Genomic DNA, 13530 nt, shown 5'->3' on the forward strand with positions numbered 1-13530 from the left:
ATGTTTGGAGGGTAAGATCACTGGAATTCTTGATAATTAAAAGCATAATTTTCATGAGTACATTATCAATACAAGTGTTTCATATATTTTTGGTGACCTGTAGTTCATAATTATTACGTGCTAGAACAGTATCAATTTCAGCAAACTCAATTTTACTAGAGACACATTATTTGATCATTGAGACACGCAAAAGCATTATTTTTGATACGTTGAGTAATTAACTTTAAAATTTTGTAAAAAATGTAAATATAAATTGTAACAATTATCTAACAATAGGATTTATTCCATACTCAGTGGTGAGCTTATTTCATGTTTTTATTTTGAATTTACCGTAGGTACACGTTGTCTTCAAAGTACTGATAGATGACTCTTTGAACACAGATGGCATGAATTGTATCACTTACCAAAATAAATTATAATCATGCAGCTATGATTCCTCCCCAATAACAAAACATCTTTTCATGACAACCATTGAGATGCAGAGGTGTTCTTTGTTTCCTGTAATAATGGATGTCACACTAACATTCCTTCCCTTCTCTGATTGCATTAAGCACGTGATCGGTGCCGTTATTTTCTTTATAATGTTTGGATTTCTCGAAATTTTACATTGAAGATAGAAAGCTACTTCCAAGCTATATCTGTTGATTCTTTATGAAACTACAATTATTCTAATCAATCATGGAGCTGTAATCACGAATTGTAGGTCATAAATGCTCACAATATTGCTCATACAACAAGATTGAATCCCCAAATTGCACTGCATCGTTTATGCTATGTTTTGTACCGTTTTAGACTCAAAATGTATTGATATTTGAAAGCTACGAAAATAATGAACCTTACTTTTAACATTGACTTGTAAAGCTGTGCATTAAGTTAATTATATTTGAAAAATCATTTAATAAGAAAAAGTTTATAAGCTACAAATGTATGCAGAAAATTATAACGAGGGAAACCCATACATTGTTCAAAGGTCGTAATAGAGATAGGTCGAAACAGAAGATTGTCACTGTAAAAGATAGATTTAGTATAGAAATTTGAAGGGTCAGTTGGAAATGTTTTATAGACAAAGTTTTCTAGCTTTTTCGCAATAAACTTTGTCGATATTACAAGCTACGGCTGAATCCACAACAATTATCGAACATAAAACGACAATTTAATTAACTGTGAACAAACAGAGTCTATATTTTTCAGAAGTTATTTTCTAAAACAGTTATTTGGACAGACAAAGATGTAATGAAGCAAAATAATTGATGTTTATCGTAAATATAGTTTTTTTTTTGTTCAAATCATAGTTTCCATTTAATTTTATTGTTTTTGGTTGTATGCAATTATTGGGAAATTCATCATAAGGTTAGACATTACCTCTATTTTGACCGTTTCCACACATTTGAAGCGTTGATTGCTTCAATACCCAATTTTGTGAAAAAAAAATCCCCCAAGTTCGATATGCCAATCAGCCCCTCTACCGGTAGCTTAATTATTTTAACATAACAAAATATTCAAACAGCGATAACTTTTTTGGTTTTTCAATATTTTTTGGTCATCTGGTTTTGAAGATATGACATTCTCCATATAAAAATTATTTGGCAGCCAGTTTGTTTTTAGTCAATTCATCATTTGAGTTATCTTCAAGAAATTAAAAATTACAAAACGATGTTTTTTGAAGTTTTCAAGATCTTCATACGGCCAGATTGGATCCAGATACAAAAATTTCCATTACTCCAAAACGGTTGCACCAATTGGCTTCATTTTTTCACAACAAACTCTCATTGAAGTATTGTTTCGAACAGTGAATGACCGAACTTGACAAAAAATCTGTAGCATAAAATAATTACGTAGGTTATAGGTAATTTTGGAATATCTTTGGATCTCAATATTTTTTTATTAATATCTAAAATAATACTTAAAAAAGAAGAGTTTGTTTAAGGCTTGTGAAAAAATGGTGCAAAAACATCTAAAAACAAAAAAGTTATCGCTGTTTGAATATTTTTTGTGGTAAAAAAATGAAGCTGGGTACCCAAAGCTTTATTTTATTCCAAACAGAATCGAATAAGAATTGTGCAGCCATCTCAGCCGTTTCCTCCAACAGAGAAAAATCTACCTCTGTAGCCGTCAATTTCTCAAAAGAGTACCTCCATCGACAGGTACTCCGAGCGATCCTTCCAGATCGCCTATAAAACGGGTAACGAAGCGTTGTCAATCCATCAGTGTTCGATTTAATTTCATCAGTGAATATCGTACTCTTTTTCTGTTAGTGTCCTCACTAACTGTTTCGAGATGTTGTTCAGCCTGATAATATCAGGTTGGTTGCTCCTGGCGGTGTCCGCTGCCAGTGTGCAAATTGGTGAGTTTAAACTCTTTTAATCAAAGCGTAATTTTCAATATTCTAATGCCATTTTAAATTTCCAGATAAAACCGAGGACAAAGTAAAGCAGAAACGTCACGCCGGTGGCGGTTGGTCTTCGTATCCGGTTTCGGATTACCTTTCACCGGATTATAGTTCACTGTATTATCCGCAATACGATCCGGTCTACTTTCCGGAAACTGCACCACTCTACTACCCGTACGATCCAGTATATTATCCGATGTACGATCCGGTGTACTATCCAAAGTATGATCCCGTGCCGTTAGTCGATGCCTACAAGCCACCGTATGTCGCTCCGAAGAAGCCGTGCAACAAGAAGAAGGTCGTCACAACCACTTACAAACCACCGCCGAAGAAGTTTTTCCCAACGGATCCCCCAACAACCCGTCGTCCCTATTATCCAACGGCCCGCCCCCTTTATACGACGGCCAGGCCCTACTACACAACCCCTCGCCCTCGTTATCCCCTCCCAGCAGACCCCCCTCGCCCTCATTATCCCCTCCCAACAGATCCCCCTCACTACCCAACCCCTCGCCCGTATTACCCTAACAACCATTATTCAACCACGGCACAACCCAACATCAATCACATCGATCAGGACAGCCCGATCCAAGATCTGGGATCGGCCCTGCTGTCCGGAGGCAAACCTCTCCTCAAGGTGACACTGTTGGAAACTTTGCTGAATCAGCTTTCCACCACAACGACCACGAGCACCCCCACGCCACGCCCTTACGACAACCATTACACATAGAAGGATCCCAGCAGGCGGCGAGCGCAAGAGGAGAAGTTTACTACGATCATCGAGAAAAACGCAAATCCATCTGCGCACTCTGAACAGATTGCTGTGTAACCAAGTGGAACATTCAATAAACCGATTTAAAAATATAAGTTTGAACGATTGATCTTTATTTGGAGTAGTTTTATATCACAAGAAGAAATGTATTAGAAGCACAATAATCTATGACTTATCAATAAAAAGTTTTGAATATTCGTCATAGTAAAAGTAAATCTAAAAAAATATAATTTAATATAGAATATGAGTTTTGTAATAATTTTGACAAAATGTATTCATATGATTAAAATCCTACACTCGAACGTTTCTAATGTACTACATACATAGGAGTTGCAGTCAACTCGACATTCCAGATCTCGATATCGAGTTGTAAAAACAGGTTAATTTATTTTCATAGCTACTTTCAAGGAACCAGTTGCACTGATTTTGTGATCTATAATTCGATATTTCCTAAATACATGATCCCTATAATATTGAGTGATAGAGGGCTGACTATATTTAATTTAAAATGTTGCTAAGTAAAATATACACACTTGCGAACTCTTTTCAATCAGCTCATCTGACTGATCTTGATAAGCTTGAGTTCAAAATATCAAAAGACATGCATACTGTAACATTTGTTTTCAATGTAGAATGTACACTTTATGCGCAGATGTATTGGAATCGACTCTGGCAGGTAGTGCTCGTTGTCAGTGAAACGAGAGAACAGCAGTAAGCATGTCCGCAACTTGTAGAACAAAAACTAATTCCACCTGGGCACCCAATTGCCATGTTTTGCAAATGCAAACAAGCTGCCTGTTGATACCTGTCGCCTGTTAAATTGAATACATACACACTGCTGCGCTGATACATGGTAGTGCACCAGCAATGAGAAAATGGCGTTTGAGGAATACTCGAACAGCTCAATTTTAAAAAAACACCTTATATTAAGAGAAGAACAAAACATCATTGCGCTGTAAAAATGTAACTCTCCAACATAGGGTAAAATTAAGATAATTCTCACTAAAGAATAATTATATTTTTTTTTCATTTGGCAATTAGATCACCATAAATAGTGAAATCGATATATCTTCAAAGAAGGAAAAATTTGTCTGAAATGTTAAAATATCAGGCATTGAAAAAGTTCAAATTATGAACAAAAAGCAGCCAATATTATGCTAACTTGATGCTCATTATAGATTCTAAAGCCTTGATTACACTACGCGCGCAATGCGCGAACGTTCGCTACAAAATGTTCGCTAGTAGTTCGTGCACATATTACACAGTTCGCGCAAACATTCGTGCAACTTGCACAAATGTTCGTGCATTGCACGCACTGTGTAATCAAGGCTTAATATAGAGGTAGGCCGTGAGCAACACAACTCAGTGATCTTTGAAGTTCATCTACACAACGGTGCGTCATCGATGTCGCTCATCAATACATTTCAACTGAGCTTGTTTGAAAAACTACTATTTGAAAGGCTACTTTTTGGTTGACTAAAAAGCATTGAAAGGTATTTGTATTGTAAAGTAAAACAGCGCAGTCTCTTAGACTAATTGTTTACCTCCCAGCTCTTACTCCAAAAGGAAATGAAGTACTCCACAAGAAAGTAAGGCGTGAAACCGGTATCCACGATTCATTTGCCACGATTGACAACCGGACTCAATTTTAGTTCAAATTTTGCCCAAATGACATTAGACCAAATGGCCAGACATCATCATGGTGAACTTGCCCTCCTAAATTGACTTGATTAACCTGAAATTTCCTAGGGGCCTTCCTAAGCCGAGTGATTAGAGTCCGCGGCTGCAAAGCAATGCCATGCTGAAGGTGTCTAGCTTCGATTCCCGGTCGGTGCAGGATCTTTTCGTAATGGAAATTTCCTTGACTTCCCTGGGCATAGAGTATAATCGTACCTGCCACACGATATACGAATGCGAAAATGCCAACTTTGGCAAATAAAACTCTCAGTTAAGGTGAAGATGAATCGAAGCCAAAGTTCAATTTTTCAAGAGCACGGATCTAGAGAACCAAACATCCGTTTGAGCTGAAAACCTAATCGATTGGTCACCACCAGCTTTTCAGCTTAAACGGAATTTTGGTTCTCCAGATCCGTGCTCTTGAAAATTTGAACTTGGGCTTCGATTCATCTTCACCTTAATAGCTGTGGAAGTGCTCATAAGAACACTACGCTGAGTAGTAGGCTCTGTCCCAGTGAGGACCTAATGCCAAGAAGAAGAATAGAAAAGAGACTTCAGCAGAAATTCATAATGAAACTACTGGAGATATTCCGAGAAGATTGTTCTTCAGGTTTTGGGACAAATACCTGTACGATTTTTTGGAATTATTTCTAGGGCATCCCACGAATAAATACTGGATTGTTCTTCAAAAGGACCGCTGGAAAATTTCATTAGACATTGCTCGAATAATTTATGAATCTCAAGACAGATACACCTGCAAAAACTCAGGGAAATTTAAGAAGTTTTTATACATGAATATAAGGAGAGTTAACTAGTGGATTTTCTGGGAAATCCCCGTCAACATTATTTAAGGAATATGTTTAAAGAATCACACATGAATATAATAAGAATCTAAGATAAGAATTTTTTGGAGGATTCTCTGGAGGCACCCACGGAATAGACACATTCCGTGAAATCCGTGGAGAAATTCCAGAAAAAAAACGTCAAATTCTTGAAGAGAAATCATTTGAAGAATATCTGTAGAAATTCCTAAAGTAATACGTAAATATTTCCATTTATTTTTTAGCACTTTTTAGAAAAAATATTATCAAATAAATGTCCGGCGTCACCCAAGCCTAATTAGAATTTGATCTAGTGTTCCTAAATGCAAAGTCTTAATCAATAATAAGATATTCATAGAAAATTTTTGTTATTCAATTATTTATTCATTCATTTATTCAATTAGTGTTCATCAATTATTAAAGTTTTCAGAGAAAACTGAAGTAAGTGGCAGGCTTGGTTTCAGTGGGAGCATAAATGCCACGAAAAAAAAAAGAAGATCAATGTATACAACTATACAGCGATGACAAAATGTTAGTTAAAATATAAAGTTTCTAGCTCACTTTATATAGATTCATAACTATGTTCACTGACAGTAAATGTTGACATTGCTCTGATTTGGTATTCATTGGTGATTTAATCTTGAAGAATGTATATTTGTGTTGCGTTGCGTTGCGTGGTAACGGAGTGTTTCGTAGATTGCATACTGAAAACTGTCATGTTAGTTACTTTACCATTCTTATTCCAATTGCTCATGGAGAACTAATTTGGATGGAATAGCTATCCAATCGGAAGTCAAAAATGAAAAGACATGTCCATTGCCGGCCACGCCCATCTTCTCCGTTACGAGGAAAGGAAAGGAAAATGATGATATGACACCTACTTGAAGAGATGCCAGCGACTCACCGATGCCCTCATAGATGTCAAGGAGTTGGATGAAGTAATCGTCATCGTTGGGAGTGACGCTGCTAAGAAAGTTAATGTCACTCCATGCGCGTTCGTCTTCCAGGGATGGGGCACAGATATTTCCACCTAGTGCCCTAGCTAAAAAGCTTTGGTTTGAGCGCCATTACTCGCTCTAGAAAATAAATTGGGCCGTCTTCATGATACAGAAAGAGCCCAGATTGCATTAATATATGTGGTCTAATCGGAACAAACTCACCAAATACGTTCATATGTCTAAACACCGAAGCCGTTTCCTCAAAAAACTTTAATGATTCTATTGAGAATTTGAATCGACATCCTCCGGATGGTTTCGTATATGAATAGAACTTAACGGCATGGCTATGTATCCATAATCTTTTTCGTCCTTGTTTTTTTTCCTTTTTTAACGAGATTTTCGGCCATTGGCCGGTTCATCTCGGGAAAAGAAAGCTTGGTTTGAAATAATTCTACGTAGCACAATAATAATCATCGAATGCGGTTTTCACACTTAACACAGGTTTTTAATGCATATTCAATATTTAAAAGCATTAAATTTAAAATAAAGCATTAAAATGATGCAATGCTCACAACTTTATGATTTTTCTGCTTGATTTGTCAGAATCACACTTATCTCAAACGAAACAAAAACTATCCGGGTGGCGCAGCACCAACGGAATCATGTCAACATCTAGCATGCCACAAGCTATCATCAAAATCTTCGCTAGAATAAACCTTTTGATTACAGCACAATCAGCCCTTTCTATCGCAGCTATTTAGCGTTGCACAAAGCACTACAACCCGGGTAACATTGCACCTGCTAAAATCGGCGGAATCGCGAACAACGGGAGCACGAAAAAATAATCAGATGGCCTAGCACCATCAGCCAAATATATTTTTCGCTATACAAAAACGCGGAATCGAGGTAAACGCAGGGAGTGAAACTATCGGTCACGGCGATAATCATAAGCTTATCACTCAAGCCGATTTTCCGGCGAAAAGAGACGTGCGATAATATTCTACCCGTCCAGTGCTGGGGATTTTTTTTAATTATCGTACAAATTGGGCCGAAGGGTCTCAGATTTTCATGAAACTTTTTCCACAGGCAGGGCTCATGGATACATGAATAAAAAAAAATTGAGAAAAATTCAGGGTCGCCTATTTTTCCGGAAAACTCAGGTGGAAATTTTTTGTTTTCCCTTGACACTACTTACTTTGAAAAATCATAACTCAAGAACGAAGCATCGTAGAAACAAAGTTTTTATATGAAAATTTAAGCAAATTTTCTCAAAAACCAAAAAAAAAAATGAACTGGAAAAAGTTCTCCACAAAATTTTTCACCGTTGGGAAAATTCGTAAAGAAAAGCCGGAAAAACTATGCCCGAACTCGTGGAAAATTTTCAAAAAAATATTTTCGAGAAGGTAATTTTATAAGCTTTAATCACTGAAATTTTTGGAATGCACTTTTTTTTCGTTTTTGAGTTATGGCCAATTTTGTGAAAAATGTCCAGATGTGCCATATAAGACTTTTCTTTGAAAAATCATAACTCAAGAACGAAACATTGTAGAAACAAAGTTTTTATATGAAAATTTAAGCAAATTTTCTCAAAAATCCAAAAAAAATATGAACTGGGAAAAGTTTTCCACAAAATTTTCCACCGTTAGGGAAATTCATAAAGAAAAGCTGGAAAATCTATGCCCGAACTCGCGGAAAATTTTTATTAAAATATTTTTGAGAAGGAAACTTTATAAAATTCAATTCTAGTAACTTTTAGGATGTATGTTTTTTTTGTTCCTGAGTTATGGTCAATTTTGTAAAAAATAACCATATTAGCCTTTTCTTTGAAAACCCATATATATATAGTTCAATTTGCTTGTCAGGTTCGGCTTTCGTAACAGCTGAGTTCAAATTTAATAAAACGGAATTAAAATCATCTGTAACATCGACAATATTAGGCGGAAACCAAGTCTTTATTTTACTCAAAATTTGATTGAACATTTCGTCCATAGAAGCATTGCGATAGTTACTACTAGAAGCATCCAAACGTGAAGATTTTACTTGAAAAGAAATTTCCAAGAATTTAGCTAGCTCTTGTATTTTTTGTACATTATTTATAGAACCAACTAACTCACCCGAGGAAGGAGTTTCCTTTGGCGACGACAACGAAGATAGTGGTGAAACTTGTTCCTCAAACGCCATTGCTTCTGGAAGATCCGTTACGAGTGCCTTCTGGTCACCGGTAATGGAGCACTTCACGCAAATTTTCATCTTTTCCGTAATCCACCGAACTCCATTCGAATGAAGCTTACTGATGAGGCCTTGGCTGATCGATCGTAGATTTGTCCTTACTGATTTGTGGCCGTCCAGTCCGAAGGGGTTACAGCATAAAGCATTGTATTCGTAATGTTGAACTTTGTCCATTTCAACAGCTTCGGGAAAACTTTTTTCACTTTACAAAAAATAATAACGAGGAATATACAGCTGATAGACAACACTTGCACTTTCTCACTGCTCTTTGTTAGTTTTTGGTAAACTTATGATTCTCAAGCCATTTCAACGCTTTAAATTTGAATTGGTAAATACCTATTTGTCATATTGTCTACCCATTTATTTAACTGTCAATTTTGTAGTTACCTAACAGGAAAAAATTGCCTACATCCTGATTGAAAAAACTTTGTTTCTATGTAGTTTCGTTCTTAAGAAATTTTGTTTATGAACTTATAAATTTGTAAATATATGGTTCAAACAGCTCATCCTAGCAATATTTGATCATGTTTTAGGAACGAAAAATGAGCGTATTGAAAAATATTGTAGGATTGGATCTTATTGATCGCTCTTTTCAAATATACTTTGTTTGAAAGCTGGAATAGCTAATCGGGTTTTCATTATTTGTTTTCATAAACAGTGAAAAATGTCCTGGGAAACTGATTCCTTTTCAAAAATTTCATATTTTTGAGATAATTTGAATCCGGTTCGACAAGTCATGATGAGTCTTGAGTCATGATTTTTAAACGAAAAGGCATGTATGGCAAATCTTTGCATTTTTTTACAAAATTGTCCATAGATCAGGAACTAAAGAAAAGTACATCCTAAAAGTCACCAGAATTGAAGTTTATAAAGTTTCTTTCTTAAAAATATTTTATTAAAAATTTCCGCGAGTTCGGGCATAGATTTTCCAGCTTTTCTTTATGAATTTCCCCAACGGTGGAAAATTTTGTGGAAAACTTTTTCCAGTTCATATTTTTTTTGGATTTCTGAGAAAATTTTCTTAAATTTTCATATAAAAACTTTGTTTCTACAATGTTTCGTTCTTGAGTTATGGTTTTTCAAAGAAAGGTCTTATATGGCACATCTGGACATTTTTCACAAAATTGGCCATAACTCAAAAACGAAAAAAAAGTGCATTCCAAAAATTTCAGTGATTAAAGCTTATAAAATTACCTTCTCAAAAATATTTTTTTGAAAATTTTCCACGAGTTCGGGCATAGTTTTTCCGGCTTTTCTTTACAAATTTTCCCAACGGTGGAAAATTTTGTGGAAAACTTTTTCCAGTTCATATTTTTTTTGGATTTTTGAGAAAATTTGCTTAAATTTTCATATAAAAACTTTGTTTCTACGATGCTTCGTTCTTGAGTTATGATTTTTCAACGTAAGTAGTGTCAAGGGAAAACAAAAAATTTCCACCTGAGTTTTCCGGAAAAATAGGCGACCCTGAATTTTTCTCAAATTTTTTTTATTCATATATCCATGAGCCCTGCCTGTGGAAAAAGTTTCATGAAAATCTGAGACCCTTCGGCCCAAACCCGTACGGTAATAAAAAAAAATCCCCTATACGAGAGTGTGCTCTCACGAGATCTGCAGCAGCGAATTTATATTATCACCGGTAACGAAAAGTTGGCTTCCTTCTTTTCTTCTCTTGTTTCGTCGTTTTGAGTGTCCTTCGCTTCCGCATGTAGCTTTTATATACCAAATTTCTCTCCCTCTTCATTCAGCTGGCGTGGTCGAGTGGTTATAGTGTACGCGCGTTTTGAAAACATTTTTGCTCATGGGCATGAGTTCGAGCCCCGTCGGCGGCGAACATTTTTGTTATTTCCCGTCTGATAATTATCGCGATAAGTTTAGACCCGATAAAGTTGGATCAGTGCATATGATCGGATTGATCTTCGCTTTTTGTCAGCACAATGATCAACAATTATAGCAGTTCACGAAAACTGTTTCTCGCAGATAAAGGCCGCAACTAATTGTCGGGTTGCTTGAAAAATGCCTATTTTCGTCTCATTTCCGCGATAAATTCATTCACTGGCGGAGTAGTGATGATTCTCTAGTTTGAGACCAGTAGAACAAGCTCAGATAAATTTGTTTGCGAAATTATTCATTTGAATACGATTTATTCGGGCTGTTCGGAATTTGAATCAAGGTGTTCGGAATATGAGACAGAATTAACACAGTGTTCGGCATTTGAATCAAAATGTTGTTCCATACTTTTACGTAAAAACTATACTAAAACTAATTAAATCAACATTATTATTGGTACACACAACAGCTAACAGTTAAGCTTTGCGAAGAAATTAAAATTTACACAAATATCAGCCAATTCATGCCAATCAGATGGATTTGAAGTCACTGTTGGCCTTAAGTGTTCGGAATATAAGTCAAAACGGTAAATCTCTAAAGTAATTTATGAGAGAATATTTTGAAGAATTCCTACAGACTCCCGAAAAAAAAATAAAAATTTCCGAGAAGCAATGGAAAAAGGAATCTAAAATCAGTTCCTTAAGGAACGACATAGGAATCTTAGAAATATTTATAAATTATTAAGGAGAAAATCACTAGAGGATTCCCTGAATATATGGGAGAAAACTTTGAAAAAAAGAAAAAAAAATCCTTGGTAGTGTCCTGGAGAAACTCATGGAGAAATATCAATTGGTTTTTATCGAGGATTCTTTTGAGATCCGTTGAATGGTTACTGAAGGAATCTCTGTAAGCATTCTGTAAGTAAGTACTGATGGTGTAGGCATTCTGAAGTATTATCTGAAGGGAGAGTTCAAGGATAAATCCGTGTAGGTATTCCAGGATAAATCCTTCAAGAGTCGCTGGAAGTTTTGAGGATGGTGTTGATAGAGAAATTCCTGAAGTCGCTAGAAAATTACATAAAGAAATTCTTGGATAAATTCTTTGATTAATTTTGGTAAGAATCCCTATAAAAATTCCTTAAGCAACATTGAATTGTTTTGTAGAGCATTTGAAAAAAAATCAAATTTTACGAGCTGAATTATTTATCGGCGTGAAAATACAAAATCGGCGGCGAGGTGCTGATCAGCGAATGGCGCGCCGCCGATGCCTCATTCGGCGTCAGCGTGACGTAAAATGGATCGGCGGCGGCGGCGTGGCGCGGCGGCGCACTGGTCTATTCCGAAATGCCAAATAGGAACATCCCCAGTGTTAAAACTATAAACACTGCGGTGTTTTTGTCGACTAAGCGAACGTCAAACATGATCAAAAGTGTCAAGGTTCATTTATGGATCCAATTTTTAAATTGAAGTTTAAATAGTCGATATTTGAGCGGGAAAAAAAGCTAAAGTAGTTGCGGTAACATGCTCTTTCGTATTATTGAATAAAAACAAGATTTCATTAAAAACCTTAGGACCCAATTGTAAGTAATCTGCATGCACACAACATCTTGATATTGATAAAAAATACTTTTTCAGCTTAAAGCTGATTCGCACCCACAATTTGGAGTTTGCGAGCTGCTGTAACGATTTTGGCCAAAGTGTCTACCTCTGTGTTCCCGTAACACCCGATATACAACAAATTGGTAAACATCTTGATCTACTGATTTACAAGACACTTAGAAAACTCTGTTGGAATTCAACTCGATAGACTTTTTATACTGCTTTCATAGGCTTTGCAAAAGGTTGTAAAAAATATAATGCTTTATATTTGCACTTTTGTAGAGACTAGAGTTTTCAAATTTCCCGGGATTCGATTTCCCGGGAAACGGGAAATAAAATTACCATTTCCTGGGAAATCCCGGGAAATTCTGAAAAACGTGAAAATGAAGCAAATTTGTTAGAATTTTATTTTTCAAAGTATCCGTATTTCGTGTAGGGTCAGTGTTCCCTTAGTAGACAGTCCCCTATTGTCGCACTAGTAGCTTTTTACGGCCGTTTTGCTACAAATCGTTGCAAAATATTTTTAACATGAAGCTCAGGAATTATTTACCTAAGTACCATTGATGCACAACTCGATTTTGTTAAAAGAAAGGATCGAAATATAGTTTTGCTTATAATTTAAGCTCCCTTGCATCTATAGCAAACCTATTGTTCCTATATTAGCACTACTAAGAAAAATTATTTTTCACAAACGAAATAATCAATTAAATTAGAACTTTTTTATATCAATCAAAAGCTTTTGATCCACTTATTAAAGCAAAAATGTAAAAGTTTCGTAAAAACACGGTTTTGATTTGTATTTTGCCTTGTATTATAGGCTATAGTAGCACAAGCGACAATAAACACAAAAAACATGTTTTCGTATTATCTGTGTTTTTTTTTTCACACAACCGTGATAAAAAGCTTTGAGACGTAAAAACAATGCCACTGGCTTTATTTTTTGATTTAATTCGAATATTTGTTCTTAGTTGTTCTAAGTCATGCGGCTTCATCGACTCTATATGTATTTTATACCAGTAAATTTGTTGGTTATTTCTCTTCTTTGGGAGTAATTTATCCGTGTTTCTCTTAAGAAATGTTAGTTTCATTTCAAACGCTAGGCTTCAGAGCAACAAAGTTATAGCATTAAGCAAAAGTCCTCATGGAGTTTATTTTTGATCCAACTAGAGTCTTTATATTCAACATTGTGACTGTTCATCCATGAAAACTTTATGAGCCGACTGAATTCATAGAAAAGATCCCTTGAAAAGTCCTTTATTTTGTATAGCAAAATTCGTCAAAA

General features: G+C 35.6%; 2 protein-coding genes across 2 annotated transcripts in view; both read left to right on the top strand.

Annotated features, from left to right (window-relative positions):
• The window catches only part of LOC110675282, a 685744-nt gene that overhangs the window by 40516 nt on the left and 631698 nt on the right, over positions 1 to 13530 (top strand). The gene's annotated exons all lie outside the window — the stretch shown is intronic.
• Positions 2191 to 3253, top strand: LOC110675279 (extensin-2-like). Its single transcript, XM_021839763.1, has 2 exons — positions 2191 to 2344; positions 2410 to 3253. The coding sequence occupies exons 1-2, from the start codon at positions 2278 to 2280 to the stop codon at positions 3114 to 3116; spliced, it is 774 nt and encodes a 257-aa protein (XP_021695455.1). The 5' UTR covers positions 2191 to 2277; the 3' UTR covers positions 3117 to 3253.

This window comes from Aedes aegypti, chromosome 2, assembly GCF_002204515.2.
Source record: "Aedes aegypti strain LVP_AGWG chromosome 2, AaegL5.0 Primary Assembly, whole genome shotgun sequence".
NCBI classification, from domain to species: Eukaryota; Metazoa; Arthropoda; class Insecta; order Diptera; family Culicidae; genus Aedes; species Aedes aegypti.

Bases quoted from the DNA above. Each gene is read 5' to 3' on its own strand.
- LOC110675279 (XM_021839763.1), top strand. From the start codon at position 2,278: ATGTTGTTCAGCCTGATAATATCAGGTTGGTTGCTCCTGGCGGTGTCC. The intron at 2,345-2,409 runs GTGAGTTTAAAC...TTAAATTTCCAG, and splicing joins CGCTGCCAGTGTGCAAATTG to ATAAAACCGAGGACAAAGTA.